The sequence below is a fragment of the Sinocyclocheilus anshuiensis genome, unplaced genomic scaffold (assembly GCF_001515605.1).
Source record: "Sinocyclocheilus anshuiensis isolate Anshui unplaced genomic scaffold, SAMN03320099.WGS_v1.1 scaffold1316, whole genome shotgun sequence".
In the NCBI taxonomy this organism is placed as follows: domain Eukaryota; kingdom Metazoa; phylum Chordata; class Actinopteri; order Cypriniformes; family Cyprinidae; genus Sinocyclocheilus; species Sinocyclocheilus anshuiensis.
The window spans coordinates 869181-892376 of NW_015542553.1; the positions used below are offsets into that span (position 1 = coordinate 869181).

At 36.1% G+C, this 23196-nt stretch overlaps 1 protein-coding gene across 7 annotated transcripts in view; it reads left to right on the forward strand.

Annotated features, from left to right (window-relative positions):
- The window catches only part of LOC107694275 (glutamate receptor-interacting protein 1-like), a 165245-nt gene that overhangs the window by 127127 nt on the left and 14922 nt on the right, over nt 1-23196 (forward strand). For 5 of the 7 annotated variants that reach the window (XM_016493922.1, XM_016493923.1, XM_016493927.1 and 2 more), the window contains 8 exons: nt 4713-4899; nt 7023-7168; nt 9164-9244; nt 15481-15550; nt 17463-17608; nt 19505-19709; nt 20005-20144; nt 20879-21055. In XM_016493922.1, coding sequence (XP_016349408.1) covers nt 4713-4899; nt 7023-7168; nt 9164-9244; nt 15481-15550; nt 17463-17608; nt 19505-19709; nt 20005-20144; nt 20879-21055 — 1152 coding nt within the window. The remainder of the gene's footprint in view (nt 1-4712; nt 4900-7022; nt 7169-9163; nt 9245-15480; nt 15551-17462; nt 17609-19504; nt 19710-20004; nt 20145-20878; nt 21056-23196) is intronic. The other 2 variants (XM_016493924.1, XM_016493926.1) reach the window with 1 other exon arrangement.

Sequence of the window (23196 nt, forward strand, 5' to 3'; positions counted from 1 at the left end):
TGATTTTCACTCAAATTTGATGGCCTCCAGTATATTTTGCTGTATGAATATTTGAATATGCAATACACCAAAATAAAGATCAGAGCCTCTACTTTAAAACAAAAAAATCCGTTTTATTCTAGCTTAAAGCATTCTTTTTTTATCAACACTTGAATATAGGTAGGTTTCATGAAAAATTCATTATTTTGAGCAAATCACATTTTTATCAAAAACGACATCAGGATAATATTTAGTACGATTATCAAAGCATAAATCCAGTAAATCGCTTCCATCAATACCTCCAAAGCTTGCACAGACATATACCACTTACTGGATCAACATTTTACTTCGTAACATTATGCAGTTTTAATTTATATGCTGTCTATTGCTGATGATCGCATTATTTTTCATATGCATCTGTTTACATAAGAGATCGCTAGTTTCTCCGTCCTGTTCACGTGTGTTTTTGTTCGGGAGGTTTTGTACTCGTTCAGAAGATGTGTAATAGCACCCCTGAGTGTATAACAGTGAAAACATGAAAAGCCGTAAAAACTCGTCTTTGGCGGGGAAGCATTTTCTTCTAAAAGACGAGATAACTCGTCAATGGCGGGGAAAGAATTAATATCCTAATGATTTTTGGCATAAAAGAAAAATCGATCATTTTGACCCATACAATGAATTTTTGGCTTTTGCTACAAATATACCCGTGCAACTTAAGACTGGTTATGTGGTCCAGGGTCACATATTAATATAATGAATATTTTATATACATTTATTATTAATTACTATTTATTATACATATACATTTATTATTCATTACTATATATTATACATATACTATATTTACTTATTTATTTTTATTTACTTACTAACGTAAAATGGATATATCATGTATTTTTGTTCTGTCCTGATTCTTTTTTTATTGCTAGAAATTTACAAAAACGGTATAAAACCGAAAATGTAATAATTCGTTTGACCTCCTGAGGTTCAGTCAATATTTTTGAAGGTTAAGCACCTCCTTTCACTGACTGTTTGTTGAAAAGGGTTTTTTTTGAAGAAGAATAATTTTGTTCCCCATTTGTGGAAAATGTCTACTGCAAGACCAAACAGTCAATGAAGCGGTGAGGAGAATCTATCTTGTCCACACACCCCATAAACAGATACATTCAGTCTGTTGTCTCCTCTTCTATTGCTGGGGATATACTCTAAAAAGCTTTCACTGATGTCTTTTCTAAATCTTGTTTTACCTCTGTTGGAGGTGGTGTCATGCTAATTTTTGTTCCCCTCTGCATCTCTGTGGTCCGGAACAAACCGTTCTGCCTTTAATGTACTGTGACTGAACTAGCACCATGTCTTCTCACCAGGAGAATATTAGCATAATTTAATTGTTGGCTAATGCCTACAGTCCTCGTTTATGATTTCCATGCGGTTGTCAGTTGAGGTATTTTTCTCTAGCGTTCTGCCAGAGAAAACTATGATTATATTAAAGGACAGTGTTGAGGACATTAAGTTTCCTGGTATCTTCTGCAAGACAGATCAGGCTACAGCATACACAATTTTGAGAGACTCTTCTTCCCAAGCTCCTTTTATGTGACTCGAGGCTTCAACACACACACACACACACACACACACACACACACACACATCATGCAACGCTTTGACCTCTGCATGAAAACTGTGAATGCAGAGGTGTCAGATAAACATTTTTACCCTACAATGCACAACGGGGTTCAAAATTACCTGGAAAAAAAAAAATTTTCATTTTTTTTTTTCAATAAAATGATATTGATATTACATTTCTTACATTTTGTGTATGAGCCTCGGAAATGTATATATTTTTTAGTCATTGGTTTGATAGCCTTGATACTCCATAGATTACTTAACATTTTGGTTTGTTTTTGTCAGTTTCATATATTATGTTGAGATATTCTTTAGTTAAGAAAGGCCAGTATATTTTAGGATTCTACACTCTGTGCGCATACATAAACTACAATTCAAAAGTTTTGTCAATAAGAATTTGAATGCTCACCAAGGCTGCATTTATTTGAAATAAAAATACAGTAAAATGGTGAAATGGCATTACAATTTTTAACACTTTCATATATTTTAAAATATAATTTATTCCTGACGTTAAACCTGCTTTGTCTGCACCATTACTTCAGACTTCAGTGTCACATGATTTTTCAGAAACATTCTAATATGCTGATTTGATGCTCAAGAAATATTACTTATTTTGATCAATGTTGAAAACAGTTGTACTGCTGAGAAACTGTGATTCAAAAGACATTTACATTTACATTGATCAATTTAATGCATCCTTGCTGAATAAACTTATTTAGGAAGAAAAAAAAAGAAATTTTAGTGACCCCAGACTTTTGAACATCAGTGTGTCTATTTATATATATATATATATATATATAGAGAGAGAGAGAGAGAGAGAGAGAGAGCTTAGAATAGATAGTCCTACCGATCGAAACAATGACGCAACTTAAGGGCTTTGAGATCAAAGGTGCATTTTCCAATTTTACTAGAGCTGCCAAAATCTGTTCTCTGCCAAAGAAAAGATGTTTCAAAACTCTTCTGACTCATTCTAAGGATTTCGAGTTACAGCTGACTCACTGGCATGTGGGAAGCTGAAATGAAGATTTCTTGCTGGAAGGAGGAGGAGGAAGCGAATGAGCTAGAGAGAGTCAGTTGGCTGGTGATTCTTTGAGATGTGTCGACGATGACCCCTCAGGTGCTTCCTTGTCTGTCAGAGCCTTTGAAGTCTACCACAAACCGAAGACACCACTTAACCAAATCACTTCACGAAGCAAGACTCCGAAGCACACAAAGCCCTGTCGGGTCAATTCACAGTCTGCGGCACCTGAGCCATTCGCAAAAAGACCAGTCAGTATCATTTTCAGTGCTTCAGACAAGAGGAGTCCCAAACGATTGTTGATCGATCTGCACCGCAGACCCGTCCCTGAAAATGTTTCAGCATCCACAAGGCGTCCTATCCTCATCTGCGTCACCTTAACCTCCCTTTCTCATCCCTCACTCCCAATAAAAAAAAGAAAGGTCACTGCATTTAAAACAATAAAGGTGTCTGCAGCTGTAAATCTAGCCCATGAGCAGGATCATCAATCTCGGATAGACTCAGTATCAAGTTGCACTAGAGTGATCCGGTGAGTATAACAGGTTCTTTAAAAATGTGGCAGGCCTGGTTTGGCACCGGTCGATAACCCGGAGGCAGATTTCCGTATGAGGGGGAACGTGTCTATGGGGAAAGAGACCTCTTGGCTGCCGTCTGTGCTCCCTGGTGCTTGGGAGGACGGATTAAGCTTAAGGTCAGTCAATGGTGTGACGGGCGCTCGTATGTCAGAGTGCATTTTTCTCTTTGAAAGCACACAGTGCGAACAAACATCTCTGAAAGTTGTCGTCAGTACGCATGGGCAAAATTGTGCCTTTTTGCAGCCCAGTTACAATGTGTGGCTTTGCAATTGAGATGTATCCCATGAGACTTTATTGATATAGACAATTGTAAATGGGGTGCAGCGCGGTGTATAAATCATATTGGTTATGCTTATGTCTGCTTTTCGGTAAGCTGGTTTAAACGCTCTCAATCAGCATGGTGAAAACAACAGGGTTTATCTGTTTTCACTGGCTTGTTTGTGTTTCTAATAGATATAGATAAGATATACACAGTTTTTTAGTTAACATTATCAGTCGATATTGCATGTATGTCAGTGCATGCTCATTTCTCCTATTTTTACATTTAGATGTATTTTCTGTTATATAGTACTTGAAAGTTCACCTTTAAAAAAACAAGCAAATGTCAAAATGAATATCCATTTTTCATAATTCACATTATAATGGTGTCTGTTTTAAGTGTTTGAGTTTAAATGTTTATTTTTTATTGTCTCTTTTATTTTAAATTATCTTTCATTTGCTTAATTTTATATACAAAATAATATTGAAATTTAATATTGGCTAATTATTGGCTACCTGTCTCTCTCTCACACACACACACACACACACACACACACACACACACATATATATATATATATATATATGAGAGGTAGCAGTCAGAAATAATACTGGTGCATTCCTAATATTTCATTTGTATATTCAGTAAAATATTAGTTTTTATTATCCTATTTATTTTTTTTATTTTTTTTTTATAATGACAATACTATTTTTAAGTATTGTATAATATAGTAATTTCAGATCCAGACCCATAAGATAAGGACGTTCTAACAACCTCATAATTTGTACCATATACAGAAAGAGTTTTCCCAAATCCCTGTGGGCTGATTTGCGATATAGTACACTAGCTCTATATCAAAGTGTCTTTTCTTATTTCTAAGCGCACCTAGTTGGCCCAAAGATACTAGCACACATTGAATTCTTATCTGCAGCGAGGGCACAAATCCAGCTCAGTCACTGCAAAGACTCACATGGCTGACAACCTTTTAGTATGTTAAAAGATGCATACAGAACAGCTATTTGAAACATTTTAAAGGATTGTTCACTAGAATTTGGTTGATTTATCAGATCTGTTTGACTTTTTTTGTCCTTACGTTGATGGCCAAATGAGAATTTTAGCAGAATGTTCAAGCTGCTCTTTTCCATATAGTAAAAATGAATTGGGAGGGTCCTTTTGGGCCCCAAAAATCAATTTTATAGGATTCTGTGAGGAACTTTCTGCTGTTTGTGACCCTGTTGCCCTCTGTTTTTCATTCCTCTAGTGTCTCTGGCTTCCAGTACGGTTGGACTGGCCGGTCAGGTGGTCCACACAGAAACAACAGAGGTGACCCTCATCAGCGACTCCATCATGGGCTTTGGGATCCAGCTTCAGGGAGGAGTCTTTGCCACGGAAACCCTGTCCTCTCCGCCGCTCATCGCTTACATAGACCCCGACAGCCCGGCAGAGCGGTAAGATCTCCAACACGATTTTTATTAATCTCCAGTGCTTCTCCAGTGCCTCATCTGACCTAGTTAAAACTCTGGGTTTTAATATTCCAGATACCCCTCCTCAGATCGGAGCGCTCGGCACGGCTTAATTGTTTGCATTATCAGAGAAGTGTGAACTTCCCTTTGGGAATGTTGAATATTTAATCTCGAATCTAATTTTGATTATCTGAACACATCCCAAAGCCCACAGTTATTACATCACTGCGCCGTTCTCGCCGCTTAGAATTGTCCTCCGCAGAGCCACAGCTTCATCGATGATATAATGCAATGATCACACATGATATATAACTACCTGGCCGTGATGCTCTGATTTCCAGCCTGCTTGTGCTGTGATTGACTACGGCATTACGTGATAGAGCAAAGCACTTAACTATAATTACCTGAGTGGCGGAGCCTCAGCTGGCATCCAAATGAGCTTTACTCGTTGACTGAGGTGGATTTACATCCCAACTTCACTGTAATTACTGACCTAAGCAACCGGGATGAGTCGCTGCCAGCCGAAGTTGTAATTGCAATGATGGACATAAACCTTGTAATGTTGGTGATTTGATAAAGAACTACCAGAGATGGGGAACAAGAGTAGCGATGCTACCAACTTAACTACATTTTTCAGCACTGGGAAGACAATTTAGCCTTTCAAAACAATTTCACTTTTTAAAAAACAAATTGGACAAGAAATAGTGGCGAGTGCACAACATTACTATTTGTTTACTTTACAGTAAACTCTGCAATCTGTTTTATTTAATTAATTTGTGATTTATGCATCATTTTAATGCTTCACAAAAACATTTCACAGATTCATTTGAGCTTTTATGGCGACACCTGTGTCGTGTTTTACTTTCTTTTTGGAGCAATATACAAAGTATTATAGTATCAGAGTAAATTATAATATAGTAAATTATGGTTTGTTACAGTAATTTACAGAATAATATTATATTAGTTAAATGCTCTAGTTCATCACTATGGATTAGATCAGTTATATGAGTTATAGTAATGTGTTTTTGTTTATATTTTGTATTTATTTATTTTTTTTTTCATTTTTATTGTAAATTGATCTGTTTTACATCTTTTTTTTTTTCCGCAGTGATATACAATATAGAATAATGTTTATTCACTTAATTTACAAAGTATTACATTTAGTCAAAAGCAGTAGTTCACCAATATGGGTCAGGTCAGTTATATGAGTTATGGTATTTTGGTGGTTTAATTTTTTTATTTCAATATATTTATATTTTATGTATGGTATTTTATTTAGGGTTTTTTTGTTGTTTTTTTGCCAGATGAATCCTGCTTTCATTGCTAAAATAAAATAAAGTAAAATAAAATAAAATAAAATAGTTCAAGAAAGAAATTTCCCCCTTAGATTTTAATGTTGCTCAAAATGATTTAGAGATTTTATAGATGAACAAATGAACAAACACTAAAGATTACATATTCCAGATGAAAGCACACTATATTGGTATCTCAGAATAGTAAGCATTTTTTCAGCTGAACCCGTTTCTATATTGTAACTAGGGCTGTCGAGCTCTAAAAAGAACAAAACATACCTTAAAGGTCATTATTCTCAGTAAATATTTTCCTACAACACCATTGGTTTTTGAGGCTATTCACAATATGACTTGTTTGAATGTTTTACATATTTCTTGGTGGTAATGGTAGCAGCCCACGCTGGATACCAGCATCCAAAACGCAGCAAATACCTTATGGTGACCAACTTTGCTGGTGTTTTTAGCAGTGAAATCAAAAGTAATATTGCTTCTGTTTGGCTCATGAGCCATTTTGTAATTCAATAAAGAGTTTTTGTTCCCTCAGCTATTAAAAAGTGCTTTTACTCTGACCTTGAGCTAAGAGGACGTTTGTATTTTTGGCTAAAGCGTCACATCCACTCACTAATGTCTATTTAACGGCGCCAGCTGGCATAATATAAGTGGTTGGCTGGTCAGTGTGAGACATTTCCTGGGTCCCACCACCCCTTTTTGTCTCACTCTACACCAGTCCATTATTTTTATTTTATGCATTCAGCACAGCTAGTCTGTTGGCCAGTGTAAGAGGAATGGTGTGCTAAATCTGCTCTCTGTGCACAGGTGCGGCATCCTGCAGATTGGCGACCGCATCCTGTCAATAAACGGCATCTCCACTGAGGACAGCACGCTGGAGGAGACCAATCAGCTGCTGAGGGACTCCAGCATCACCAGCAAAGTCACACTGGAGATTGAGTTTGACGTAGCAGGTGGGGACACGTACCGATTCATCAATTCCAAACCTGTTTGGGGATGAAAGATCCATCTGGCCACATCCCACGTTTGTCCTAATGTTTTTCTTTTCTTTTTAAAAGTTATGACAAGTGGCCCGTGGTTTAATAGGTACTATTTCCGGACGGACAGCCACATAAAAATACGGTTTATATACTCTCGTCTGAAAATCCACCACACACTCTCTAATTTTTCCATCTCGTGCTGTGCTTTGGCAGTGTAATCACAGTATGGGCCACGTCGAACGTCTGTAGTCCTTGAGCCACGCTGTAATTAGCTTGTCATCCTAGTGTTTTGTCTTGTTTAATTTGGTTTGATATTTAATTAGTTTCTTTTATTTAGCTTATCAGGAATCTTAAAATGTGTTTCTGACGACTTCAAGGATAGTCTCAGCCTTACGGCACTAACACAGATCGCCTCCTGTCCGTTAACCGACTAATGCACATTGCTCACAAAAACTGAGTATGAAGAGTTCAGATGCAAAAGCCTCTAAGTGCCATCTGAAATGTTCTTCTAAAATTAGCATTTTTATCAGGCTCCAATGTTTAAGTTCAGTAATTTTACTTTAATGACAATGTATAGGTCCTTTTCTATGCCATTAAAGTGAAAGAACTGAACATAATTATAGGAGCCTGATAAAAATGGTAATTTTAGATAAAAATTTCAGATGGCAACTCTTCGTATCTGTAAATTCTAATCTGACTCAAAGTTAACAAATTTAGAATGATTTCTGAAGGATCACGTGACACTGAAGACTGGAGGAATGGCTGCTGAAAATTCAGCTTTTCCATCACAGGAATATATTACTTTTTAGAATATATTCAAATAAAAACATTATTTTGAATTGTAATAATATTTCACAATATTATAGTTTTTTGCTGAATGTTTGGTAAAATAAATACAGCCTTGTTGAGCATGAGACTTCTTTCAAAAACATTTAAAAAAATCTTACCAACCCCAAACTTTTGAACAGTGATTTAATTTATTTGTTAATTGAATTTGGAAAATTATATTTTTGGCATGGCATGAATGTACCATTATTTGCAAGATGCGCTTACTTCCATTCTGCAACACACAGTTTGAAAACTGAATGTCACTTTTCTGTGCAACCCAATAAAATGTAAATGTTTTACCACAGAGCAATAACATTTGCTTTTGAAAGGATGCGCTTGAAGGAGAACAACTTAACCGTGTTTTTGCTTGTACAGTATTCTTTATCGTTTAGGCCAAGTGGTTGTTTTAAAAGACACTTTTGTTGATTTGGATTAAATGAGTTGGCTTGAATTACTGCATGATCATTTCTAGAGCAGAGGTCTTTGTGTAATGGCGGGTCACTGGAGAGCTGTGCAATTTATTTCTTTGAGCGCTTTGACACTTCTGTCATTCTTTTTGAGTTTGACTCACTGCCCAGAGGAGAACGACATTTTATGAAGATTTTTTTTTTTCTCCCATCTTTCCCAGACCGAGCTTTCTGGGCTTCTGTCAGAAAGATTGTATACATCTCTGCCTGAGAAAAAGACAGATTTTTTAACAGCTGTCTCCAAGTCACTTTAAAGAGAGTTCACCCCAAAAAATGAATGTTGTGCTGCCATATGCTTTCTTTCTTGCATGTAAAACAAAGCAAGTGAAAGCTACTCTTTTACATTCAATGAAAACCACTGTGGTCCTCACATGTTCATTGTATGGAAAAAACAGCTTGGACATTCTACTAAACATCTCATTTGGCATTCCACGGAAAAAAGATCATCATGCAGGTTTGGAACAACATGAGGGTGAGAAAATGATGACAGAACTATCATTTTGAGGTGAACTATCCCTTTAATAAGTGTTGGTTTGGACATTCATTTGAATCTCCACTTTTCGGTTTCAAAATTATCTATTAATTCACTATTATTAAAACTCCAGAATGATGATATCAATAGACTTGCATCTAAAAATCGACCTTTTTGTATTTCTGTCCTTGTCTCATCCAGAATCGGTTATCCCGAGCAGTGGAACCTTCCATGTGAAGCTACCAAAGAAGCCAGGTGTGGAACTGGGCATCACCATCAGCTGTACGTATTCTTCTCTCAGTTCCTCTATGCGTATTAGACTGTCTTTGCTTGTGCTCTCTGACCTTCAATCCAGGTGTAAAAATTATATTTAATGGTGCATGTTAAGGCAGGCATTCACCTTGAATGAAGTTGCTTTGAATACAAGCATCTGCCAAATGTATAAATGTAAATGTAAGAAAGTATACTGTGAGAGACTGTTGTTAAATTACCTCATAATTTACCACTTTTTCCTTTGGAGCTTTAATTGCCTCTTCAGCATTTTTCTGTTCATTATCCAAGCCACAAATTTAGAAATAAGTCTTTACATTTGGGTATTCCTTCATTGCCTATATCACTGAGATATAAATATGTGACATTTAACCTGTTTCAGTTCCAAAGACATTAAAAAAACACATCTGGGTGACTTATTACTGGGTTACTGGGGAAATAATGTAGCTGTTGCTTATTAGGGTGCTGGAAAAAAAACTTTCTTCTTGTGCTTATTTATTACATTTTTGACGTTCTGCATGAAAAGGAGTGCCTAAGTATATATTATCTCTTATTTATTGCAATAGTAAATTTAATTGCTAGGCACAGACTGTAGGTCACAGTGGCTGCGTCCAGAACTGAAGGCTATTTCAGTGTTGTGTGATGTGTTTTTGTATATGAAGGTCTCCCAGGGCACCATAATGTCACGTCTAGTGATCTATAAAGAATTCCAGTGAGCTTTGGGGATAACCAAAAAATACAAATTTGTGACTACAATACTCATAGAAAAGGAAAATGCCATTTGTATTTCAATGATTGCTAGTGTTAATTAGTTTCTATTATATTTTTCATTAATATTTCAAATTACCTTTTATATTTTCAGTTTACATTTGAAATTAATTTTTAGTGCTTTTGTCATCTTTATTGTTTTGTTTTTTTTATTAAAATAATCACAAATATTTTTATATCTAGTTTTATTTCAGTACTTCATCTTAAACCTATTGCAGTTAGTTGCCAAGGCAACATTTCCCATTTTTGTTTGTAGTTTTTCATCTAATATTTATATTTTATTTCAGAATTATTTCAATTAACAGATGTTTTTATTAATAGTTTTGGTTAATGATAACAGCACTGCCTCCTACCCTTGTAAAAATACCTGAGAAGGCACAGTCAATGTGACAAAACTGCATTTTGAAACATATTTTTTCGCATTCAGATGCAGCCGGTGTCTGGTGCATTGTGGGGATTTAAGGCATTGAACTTGGGATCCTGCCTTTCAACTATAAGTCGGTTTTGCACTGGACGCTTTTGACTCTTAGCTTTTTTTATCTCCTCTGTCTTCTACACTGGACTACTTTCCAAACCATCATCCTTCCCTTCTTCCTCCAGAGATACTGTGTCTATTCTCCTGTTGTGTCATTCGTTTACCATCACCTGACTCTTTGGAAAGGCAGTTCTAGACGGATCTGCCTGTGAATTCAATCTGTTTTCCACCTGCAGTCAGGGGCTCTGCAGAGCTTGCTTCGTAAACCCCACTCTCCTAACGCTCAAAGCCTTTGCCAGCTGCTTCATCAATGCCCGCCCGCATTGTCAAGCCAGAATGATTCATCACCTCATCCCAGCTCGGTTTTGTGACATTGACTGTTTTCCCCATTACAGCAATATGATACGAACTTTCTGTTATTAGCCAGTAAGCGTCTTCGTGAAATACATTGGTGGACCCCATGCAACAACCCAGCAGTAATTGCTTCTCTCTGAAGCTGCGGAGTTGTTTACCTCCAAAGCAATTTTGCCCGTCGTCCTCCACACTTTCTAAATGAAAGTATTTATCTTGCTGGTTGTGTACAAGTCCTCACATTTGTTACTAATTTGATGGGGCAAATTCTCCCAGGATTGGCTATGTAGATATGCACAGTCCAAAGATAATAGCAAACGGTTCCCAGTAAAGCTTCTTTGTGGGTTTTACAGCTGTCTGAACTTCCTTAATGAACCAGACAAACTATTGTGCCTGTGCTAAAGTACTTCTGTAACTGCTTTTCAGATCATTAAAAAATTCCCTTAACTGTTGGTTCCCATTCCACTCCGTCTTCTCAAAGACTCCATGATATCAATAAACATAATAGTTTAACAGAACCCCCAAAAAAATCTCTTCTATGCAACATGGAGAAATTCTGAAGAATAGATTGATGGCTCTTTTAATATGCAGGTACAATGAATGGCAACTGGAGATTTAAATATTCAAAAAGCACCATAGAAGTGTAATAAAAGGTCTATATAACTCTGTATTACATAGAAACCGTATAATAGTTTTGTGGGAGCAAAAAAAAAATGAAATTCAAGGTGTTATTCAGTGATGCTTTAATTTCGGGATTTGCTGCAGCAAAATTGAGTGTCCAATTCATGAACAAATGATTCATGCTGGTTTAGTAAACTGAATGATGAATCAAAAGATTTAGAATAAATGGAGAATGAAAGACTCAATGAGTCCGTTCACCAAAAACATTGCTTTGTCGTCTATAAACACAGCAAGATTTTCAATTAATTATGACTTTTTGGTCTGTTCCTCAAAAACTATATTGAAATGTGTTCGGAAAACTTAAAATGCAGTGCACAAGTCTCTTTTATGGTGTTTTTGAATCCTCTTGTAACCCCCATTCATGGTAATTGCATGGAAAACAGCAGCTTGAACATTCCTAAAAATATCTCCTTTTGTGTTCTACAGCAGAAATAAAGTAATATGGGTTTGGAACTGTGTAAGAATGAGTAAATAATTAAATTATTGTAATTATTGGCTGAACTATCCCTTTAAGATTCAAAGATCATGGAGTTTGCACTGAATGGGTGGAGCTATTCTTTCTTACTAATGAAGACAGAGTGCTGGAGGAGATATGCACTCTGCACAGAGAAATCCCATTCTATTAAAGCAATATTATAATGAAAGTCTACTCAATTATGCCTCCACTTGGCTCAGGACCAGCAGGATGTCTGAGAAAGTCAACTTTTATGGCTCGGAATGAAAGAGAAAGAAAGACGTAGGCTGTCCTATCCACGTGTCGATTTATGTATATGGGCTTTGCCGAGCTCTCGTGGCCTTCCTGAACAGTTTAATGGCTTTCTGCTCTGTGCCTCTGCGGGGTCTGTATTTCACAGGTACCAATAAAGCCATAGTGGGACACGTTTATAGATGTTTTGTTTGCTTCTCCTTAAAGATTACCTTGTCTTATTCTCCTGGTGGCATCTTGAAGAATAAGACAAGATAATATTTGGCTGCTTAGACTACAGATTTGTCTCGAATAAACAAAAAAAAAAGGATTTTTATAGCCCAAAAAAGCAAGGTTAATTCCTAAGAAATGCATTTGAAGATCACCATGGCCACCACATGAAGTTTTACTGTAGAAACCGGATCAGATGATACACAAAGCAAGTGTTTACTTCATGCAATTGTTCCAGTTGGACACTTAGCTTGTGTCAAGATTGGTATTCACCTGGCCAGACCAATATGAGCAGGCAAAGTGCAGAAACTGTGAATGAGCCATGCTATTTATCACGGTTAGGCCAAATAGCAGTGCAAGCACAAGAGAGGAAACTATGACAAATCAGCTACCAGTGGCAACCACAGTGCCACTAGGAAGCAGACAGAAGATGGCTGTAGCTTTTCCGTTCTCAATGTCATAATGTAGCTTGTCTGACAAATAAGAATCATCTTGTTGCTTGATTTCCAAAACATACTATCAAGCTTGAGTGTCTGTTTATGTAAGAAGTCTTTTTTTTTTTTTTTTGCTCTGGATGCTTGCTGTAAAATTCATCAGAGCTTCGAGTTGAAAGGATGTGCTTTGATGTGCTCCATCTGAAGGTGACATCACACCGCTGTAATGCAGCATATGGTGAGGTACCTTTAAGGTCAGCGGACATGTGCTCTCTTTGAGCTGAGCAGAAAACATGATTATTTCTTCGGTCCGAGAACTCACTAACATTTGGAGATTGAATTGTCAGATACATCTCGTGAACTGTATTGCTGACAATTTGCTCTCAGCTAGCTTGTTCAAACCTAGCTCATTCTGATTGACATCCTTAAAGCAATTTCTTTCCTCTTTTAGACTGCTAGTGCTGTAGTCCCTACCATCGAGACTGAATCTTTGAACTTTCTCCATTGAGTCATCTTTCGACATACAAACCTCTCTGACTTGCTTTTTAATTTGAATGTGGAAATAAAGCTCTAATTTGGGTCTTTCAGGTCATATTAGCTGAATAAAGAGGCATGTAAAAAGGCATTAGAGATGTTTTTCCCACCATAATATACATAGTCACACTTCAATATATATTCCTTGTTAAAATATGAATTTGTATTATAAATATCCAATTATATCATTATGATTGCATATTTCAAATGCATTATATTTTGAATCTTTGTTGAAAATACAAATATTTGTGAAGATATATTATCTCTCTCTCTCTCTCTATCTAATTACTCATTTATTTACAGATGAAAAGGCATTAGAGAGGGTTTTTTTCCCCTTACAGTATGTAACCCCAGTTATGCATTTGTCTGGCCATTTTTAAAATTATATTTCAAACATTTATGAAAATAAATATACTTAGTCTGTTCTCTCTCTCTCTATATATATATATATATATATATATATATATAAATTCAAAAAATATATTTACATACATTTATATTTATTTACAAAAAATTTACATATTTTGTATTTTAATTTATTTATTGTTGTTATATTTTTTATAAATTTATTTATTGTATAGGCTTTGAGATATTCCATCATATTAATCAAGTTCTCAAGTTATCAAGCTGCTCTGTCAATTGGAGCTTGCAGGGTTGTTCTCGAACCGTAACAACCCACCACAGAAAACCTCTGGAACCGTCTGTCCGACATGGACACATGCTTGGCATCTCAATGCGTAAAGCTTAAAGAACAGACCCCCACAGGGCAGCATAGGACAATTCCCCATCACTGGCAGGCTGCACAGAGCATCAGAATTGATGATGATTAAGCTGTCCCACCATCTGGAAGGCATATTAAGTAGAAAAGTGAGCAGGATTAACAAAAGAGTTTATTTTTCTTATTCGAAGTGAAAAATACACGACCTTCCAGTCTGTCTGTGATGCATTAAGTGAACATGAATCACCCTGAGCTCTTACTAAGAGAAAAATGATCTGGCTCGAGAAGTTTGATATCACACCTCCAGATGCTCCTGGTGGGTTAGCGACCATATGACGTGATTATGCACTCACATCTGTCCCCTGTGCACCAGAATACGACTAGAGCTGCTAAAAAGGTCTATTTCACACTGACGTAATGGCTCTGTTCCAAATCCTAGAGAGCTGGCAGCATTTTTAGGCTATATATTTATTAATTTATAGTAATATAGAGCGGTTTTTACTATTATGTAATATATATAACTATTGTTTTTATTGAAGAACATACGGATCCTGAAACATCTGCATTCACAAAATAGTTAAATCATGGTTATTTTGTTTAATATATCAATAACTTAACCATGTTCTCTTAATAAAAAGTTTAAAAACAAGCAGTTTTGTCATAATTACAGCAGATATACAAGAGAGAAAATATTACAGTACTGTATACGGGGGGAGCTTTGAATATTGTGTTGGACGATGGGGGGCTTTAGAGTCAAAAAGGTCGAGAACAACTATCCTATACTTCCCTGGTGGGAAAAAAAAACAGCTTAAACCAGAGCTTAAGCTTATTTGTTGGTCTTAACCACTAAGACAAGTAAACCATTCAGGCTGGTTCAGAGTGCTTTCTTTATGGTTAAAGATTGTCGTTTTTATATATGTACTATTATTTGCTGTGAGACTATCGTCCACCCGGTTCTGTGGAAAATGAGCATCTCCATTGTCAGTCATTGAGAGTGGCATCTTTTGCAGTGACATCATGTCATTCTCCGAGCTGGAAAATTGTAAAATAGACAACAAAACCACAGTTCCAACTTGACTGGACTGACAAGTACTTGTTCACGCTACCAAAAGAAGCTAGTTCTCCACCAACCATGCAAAGAGGCACTACAAGTCGATACAAAGCTCTTGCTGTGTCATCAGATTTTCTCTCTCCAACTTTAAAGACACTTTTGTCACCAAGGCGGAACCTTAAGAAAGTATTGTACCTTTAAAAAACTTCAAAGTTGTTAACTAAGAATGACTCGGAGTTAGATAATCAGCAGTGTTGCCTACAGAAAATGAGTGAGATTTGCCATTAAACAAGTTTGATTGTTCTCTTCTCTCTTCACAGCTCCTTCCAGTAGGAAGCCCGGAGATGCACTCATCATCTCTGACATAAAAAAAGGCAGCGTGGCGCACAGGTACCGCCTCGCATCATCGTCTTGCACCATATCTCCTTTAAAATGTACTCTTAAATTCTATAGAAACATTAATCTCCTGCATAATCATACAGCCTCTAACGCAGCTACACCCGCCAGCATCTCTCGCTTTGCTATATTAAAGAAACAAAATACATAATAGATGGATTACGTTTTCTACCTGAGTGCACAATATTTCACTCAACAAAACACGCTCTAAAAACATAACATCCTCCGATCATTTTGACTCAGCACAACTTAAAAAAAATAAATAAATAAATAACATGCAAAAAGAAAGTTTTGAAAATAATTGTGCTTTGAGTTGCCTAACATAATTTATTTTCGTATTTTGCATGGTATACACTTTAAAAGTTAGGGGTCAGTAAGTTTTTTTTTTTTTAAACTGATACTTTTATTTAACAAGGACGCATTCAGTTGATCAAAAGTGACAGTAAAAAGACATTTAGAATGTTACAAAATTATTACATTTCAAATAAAAGTTGTTCTTTTGAACTTTCTTTTCATCAAAGATAAATCCGGGGGGGAAAAATCCACAAAAAATATAAAACAGCACAACTTTCAACATTTATAATAAGAAGAAATAAGCACCAGATCAGCATATTAGAATGATTTCTGAAGGATCATGTGACACTGAAGACTAGAATAATGGCTGCTGAAACTTCAGCACTGCATTTCTGAACTCTCATCCAAATCAGCACTTCACCCATGCCTTAAATAGCTTCAACTAGACCCAAATGGCTAATGTAATGACATCTGCACACAGAATTGAGCATGACTATGAGCGTATTCTATCTGCATCGACCTGCGAAAGTGTACTTATGCATATAAATGCTAATTTTCTCCAGGCTACAGAGGAGGGCTTCTGATTGAGTGCGGCTGGGAGAATGTGTGACCCTCCATATTGACATAAATCTCAGCGGCTGCCCTGAGGAAAGTTGTAGAGTGCTGTTTGACTGCATTGTTGTTGATTGTGAGGTCTGTGCGGGGCTGTTTGCAATAAAATCTAATCTAGCTGTACTGACTAGCTTAGTTTTGTTTTTTGTTTTTTTACAACTTTTCACTCATAGCTCGAGATATAGTACAGTATAAAAAGTTTCAGGTTGGTAAAATGTTTCATTTATTTCAAGGAAATCTCTTATGTAAGTCTGCATTTATTTGTTAAAAAAGTAAACAATATTGTGAAATATTATTACTATTTAACAAAGGCTAACAAAGCTGAAAAAAAAAGAAAAAATTCTCCACGGCAATAGTTAGGGTTGTTGGGGGAAGCTGTATAATTACCTCTCTTTCAGCACACAAACTCTAATTTCCCATGCTTTTACATAATAGAACATATGTTTACCTGATAATTATGCGAGGAGGAGAGAGAATTGGGTTGTGAACCGCTGTGTACACAGTGGAGTGGTTAAATACGTGTCTGTCCGTCTTTGTATTCCTCATGTTAGATGGCCTTGGCTCTCGCAATCTTTCACATCTTGCTCTCCTCCATTTCAGCTCTATTAAAAGAGCCTAAAAATAAGTGAGCCATTTAATATGAAGAAGTGGTGGAATAATTGTGAATTCAGGCAGGATTACATCTCAGTGTCTAATCTGAATATAGAACGACACACAATTATGGCCAATACGATAAAAATATGCTAAAAGTCAGTTTTTTGCATCGGATCTACGTCAGCCCCTCTGGCTGCTCTTTACTGTGTACCATGGTCAATACACTGAATAATGGATGTGATTTCTTGCAGAATGTGAGCTCAGACTACACCGAAATGTGTAAATGTCTGTGCAAGGGAGAAAATAACCTTTCTGCAAAATATCACGAGATGAAATGGAGATGTATTAGTTTAAAAAATCTGAAACATTTGTGCTTGTAACAGTTTTTTCTTGTTCTCATTCAAAGGACGGGCACCCTGGAGCTGGGGGATAAGCTTCTGGCAATAGACAACATCCGTCTAGATAACTGCTCCATGGAGGATGCCGTTCAAATCCTGCAGCAGTGCGAAGACCTGGTTAAACTCAAGATCCGCAAGGACGAGGACAACTCAGGTACCTCTGAGCCTCTGCAACTACAATCCCCACACGGATTCAAATTAACACTAAAAATGCTCGTACTACAAAGCAGAACTGCGAATCACTTTTATCTGGCATTCATATTTCATCCAGGACATCCATTGTGCCCGTGAAATGGCACCTTGTGTGTTTCAGTTCCTCACGTCCAAAGCCAGAGGCTCATTTAGATCTTTCTCGCTGGGAACATTAAGGTCGACATTCATATTTTACAAGCCTTTTTTTTTTTAGAGCTGTGACAACAAATCATCAGCCTGAGAGAGGCCGTGCTGACTGGCATGCTAAATGGGGGTAATTTCCCTCCCATCTCTCCATTAGTCCATCATCAAAAAAACAAAGGCGTAATGAGCCAACCTCGTGTTAACGAACATCCCCAGACCCCCAGCATATACAGATACACACACACACACACACACACACAAACGAATGCAGCTAGAACTGCTGTGATCTGATGGATATCAGCGCTTCATATGTGGATGCGGGTGGGAGAGGACAACGATTGCCCTGAGGATCTGCGAGTTTTCCTCTATTTTTCTCTTTCTCTTTAGCGCATTTCCTTCTCGGCATAGCCATGTCAAAATGGGCAGGTTGACCTCTTAATTGATGTTGAGCATTATGAATCAGCGCTACAAATATTTTATAAAACACTTTAAAGTGGATTTCGCTGTTGCTGTAGCCATGTCTGTTTGCTGAGTGCATGCAAAATGAGTTCAGTCTTATAATTAATTTACATTATGATTCCTGTAGCTCAGCTGGTAGAGCAACTAGCACGAGAATCCCCCGAGGACACACATACTGATATAATCTACAGCTTGAATGCATTAAGTCACTTTGGGCAAAATGAAACGTCTGTCATCTGACATTTAGTCTTTTGAAATGCATTGTGGGTCCAGGATATGGAGGTTTAGTTCTCCTTTGGATGATAACGTGTATGATTTGTAGAGGTAGGTGCAGTATCCATTTTTGAAATGGATCACGGATGCAATATCCCATTTTTTTGTATTATGCATTTGAATATCTCCATTTTGCCAATCCCTTGTATTTTCCGTTTCTCATTTTTTGCTTTTTTTTCTGGATGCACCACTTCTATTATCTTACATCATTCTTCTCTCCAATTGGCTTTACTTCCTTTCCCATTCTTTCCGCTTTCTATTACTCTCTAGTTTATTGCTTTTTGTGAGCATAATAGGTTGTTTCTCTCTTTTACTTTTAGTTTGGTTGTTTTTTGGGGTTGTCAATCAATTATCAATTTTAATCCAATTAATGACATGATGTGCTGATTAATCAAATTATATATATGCAATCTGAAAATTACATATTTATAATAACAATTTATAATAATATCTGTATACATTTGTTATATTTTGTAATTATAAATTATCTTCAGCAAATTTATATTTCTGATTCAAATATAATATTGCAATTTTGTGTGTATTGATATGAAATTGCAATATTAATTATATATCATAAAATATATAATTTATGATATATTTATAAATTTAATACATTATCTTCAGCAAATATTTATAAATGTGATTCAAGTCTTTTATATTGCAATTATACATCTATATATAAATTATCCAAAAAAATCTTTAAATATAAAAATAAAAACCATGGCAGATAGCATGCTAAGGTAGTTGCTAATTGTAGGACTTGGTGAATGGTCAGTTGTGCATTAAATTGACAGCCCCAGTATTTTTATCCCATTTCTATTTGTTTTCTTTCGGTTCCTTTTCCTTCATGTTTTCTCTCCACGGATATCTTATTTTCTGGTCAATACTCCTCCATCCTCCTTCCATCCCTCCCCTCCCTACCTCCTCTCTCTGTCCGGTGTTGTGAGGGGTGTCTTCGCTCTGCTCTCTGCCCCTCTGTGAGGTATCCTACGTGATGGCAGTGTTGATAGGGACGCCCGTGTGCTGTTGGCCTGTGTTGCAGACGAGCAGGAGAGCTCTGGCGCCATCATTTACACGGTGGAGCTGAAACGCTACGGTGGGCCGCTGGGCATCACTATCTCGGGCACCGAGGAGCCCTTCGACCCCATCATCATCTCTAGCCTCACTAAAGGTGGCCTGGCCGAGAGGTACGTTCTGTCAGTCTTCAAGCCTGTCAGCAGTTAAGAAATATCACATTTAAGATGTATATATCTTGTATATCTCTTTATAAATATATACAAGCTATACAAATATAAAATATTCTTTTATATATAAAAACACTCAGAAATGACTGAATATGTTAATGAATTACCTGGAGGCAACATAAGAGATTAATTGCAATTAAGTATTTTAATTTATGAACAGCCATAGTTAATTAGAATGAAATCGTGTTTTTTAACAAAAAAAAAAAAGCTTTTAAAATGACACCACTTGTCTCCACAGGACCGGTGCCATCCACATTGGTGATCGCATCCTGGCCATTAACAGCAACAGTCTGAAGGGCAAACCTCTCAGTGAGGCCATCCACCTGCTGCAGATGGCAGGGGAGTCCGTCACACTGAAGATCAAGAAGCAGGGAGAATGTGAGTGCTGACTCGCACACTTACGGCCTAATGGCTTTTTATTTGTACACTACAGGTCAAAAGTCTGAACTCACTTCTCATAAAAACCTTCCAAGCTAAAGGCTTATGCTAAAATACTTCAAGTTAATTTTGTGTACAAATACATAAGTGGTGCCTGTGTATTGAATCTCTTTGCAAAAATACAATTTTATTATTTATTTATTATTATTCAAAATTTTTTAAATATATTTTTTATTTATTAGATTTTTTTTTTTTTATTTATTTATAGTGAATAGAAAAGATTTTATTGTTTACCTTTTTTTGGTTACTTAATAATTCTCATACTTCTGTTTGTGTTATTCTCTAATTTGAATTATTTACTATTTTTTTTAAACATTATTTGTCTTACTATATTTCCCAGACTTTTGATTGGCACGTTCTTTCACCGTTATGTTCTCTGTCACGCTTTCTCACACCTATTAACTCCCAGAGAACTGTACATCTTTGTAGCTCTAAAAAGCAATAAAGCTGCCTAGCTGTGAGTCATTAAAGCCTAAGGTCTGATTAGTTTTGTCTCCATCTATCATATACTGTAGACTGACAGTAGACAAGGTAAAGTTCCTTATCCAAGAACAAAAGATCAAATGAGGACTTATTTGTGGGCCCAATTTCCAGTAAAGTCTGGATCTCTCTGGTCTGTTGACTGTGATACATGGGCTGAGTTAATCATCTTCTTTATTTCCTTCTTTCTATAGTGGCAAGCCCGAAGCAGCCCTCAGTAACGGGTCATTTGAACGATCTGAGCGATATGGAAGATGATGGTCAGAAACCCAGTAAACTCTCAGACATCTATTCCACCACCATTCCCAGCGTGGACAGTGCAGTGGAATCCTGGGATGGCTCTGCCATTGACGCCACCTTCAGCACCCAAGGTAAATTTGAGTGTGTGGTTTTAAAAATGTTTTAGTACTTTTTACGAAATGCAATTAGTGTTTCTATCTTTCAGATTTTGAATCAACTTTATCGCAGTAAATACGTCTCAGTACCCTCTAGGCAAAAATCTACTTGGAGCTACATTATTTCAGCCTTACAATGTGAAAACAAAAATTACTTTTGTAAATTATGTTTAAATTATATCTGCCATTTAAAATGTTCCAGCAGGCATTTCAGTTTCTAATCGCAAACGACATTTGTTTAAAAGGTTTCCGAAATGTTCAGTGACAAGCAGGTGTCAAAGTTGGTTTCTAGTTAATAAGTTGGAGTAGAAATGATCCCATTCTAGCATAATTTTTTCATGTCATTCCATGTTTTTGGACAGGAAAAAAGAGGTTTAGCAAAACATTTTTGCAATAAAAATGGAGCTCCAAAAATGACACCCACAAAAATAACAAAATTCACCATAGCACTCCTATCTCATTGGCACCTGGATATATTCAAAAGAAGCACATAATCACGATTTGAATGTTGTCAAATGCAAATGAGATTTGAGATCGTATGACTTCAGAAAATGTATTATTATAAGTTGTGCAATCACTTTCATGGTGCTTTTAAAACATTTTTGTTATCTTTTTTTGGAGTGTAACAGTTCTCGTACCCATTCACTTATTGTATCACTTATTGTATAAGTTGCACTTGCATATATTCAAAGAAATCACATGATGATTTGAGTATTTGCAAATGCGAATGAGATTTGAGATTGTATGGTTTCAGTAGACTATATAGCTCAAAAGTTGTCAATCACTTATGGGTGTTTTTGTTGTTTTTTTGACAACATAATGACATGAGAGTGAGTAAATAATGACAGAATTTGTCCCTTTAATATCACAATACCAACTTTTTAACCTGGTATGGGTTCTTCACGGTCACCATGGTTACACCACCTGTTCTTTCACATTAGCTACATTCCCAGCAGTGTTGATCCCATTGCATCCTGGGTGTTTGGATGAGTCCCAGCAGGTCTAATGTAGGTTTAATTGAGTTTTCCATTCTCTTTGGACCTGCAGATATGTATTTACTCACGTAATTATTTGGAGTAATCTGCAGTGGGATATGTTTTGTTTTATTAGGCCAGCTGGTGGTACAGTGCTGGGGTTAATATGGAAAAATTCATTATTTTACTAAGTGGAAAAGGAGTCCTAATGACACTGGGATACACATGGTCATTTGGATAACTCGCCAGTAATGTGTCTGAATTGCAGTGATCTCGCCATTTTAATCAAGAGCAACATAATGCATTTTGTCAAACATCTTATATTTTTTATTTTTGTTTGCAATAAGAATAATAATAATGAATTTAGTTTAGTTATTTTTGTTTCAATTAATCATTTAGCTATTTTAGCTCAATTGAAGTTTATAATTATTATTATTATTAATTAATAGCAATTTTCATTTAGCAATTTTAGTTCAGTTGAATTTAAATTGAAAACATTTATTTTGTTTGTTTGTAGTATTACAAATAATATAATTAATATAAATATATTTTAGTTATTTTCTTCAATTAAATAATTTAGCTATTTAAGTTACATTTAATTTATATTGAAAATATGGTTACACTTTACTTGAAGGGGTGTGCATAAGACTGACATGACACCTTCATAATCATGACATGACACCTACATAAACATGACATGACACATGTCATGAATATGAAGGGTTTTTTATGCATGTTTATGACAACTGTCATTAAGTGTCACTTGCTCAGTTATGTAATTTTTCTCCTGACACTGAGGCCTCCTGGTCAAAACTAATGGCAATCATCACTTGCTCTGAGAATGCCAAGTAGGCACATCTCACATTTGTTTAATTCAGAGAAATGGTTTCTATTAATTTATGAATAATACATACAAGCATTGCTCCCATGCTTACCCATGTATATGCATATTAGTGAAAATAATTGCTGAAATAATAGTTTGTTTATTGATTCTCAAGGTTTAATTACAACATTTTTTTTTTCAAGTGTGAGTAAGATTTCTTCACCACAATTTCCTTTGTAGATCATTTCAGTTTTAGCCATGCTTTAGGAAAATTATATATATATATATATATATATATATATATATATATATATATATAT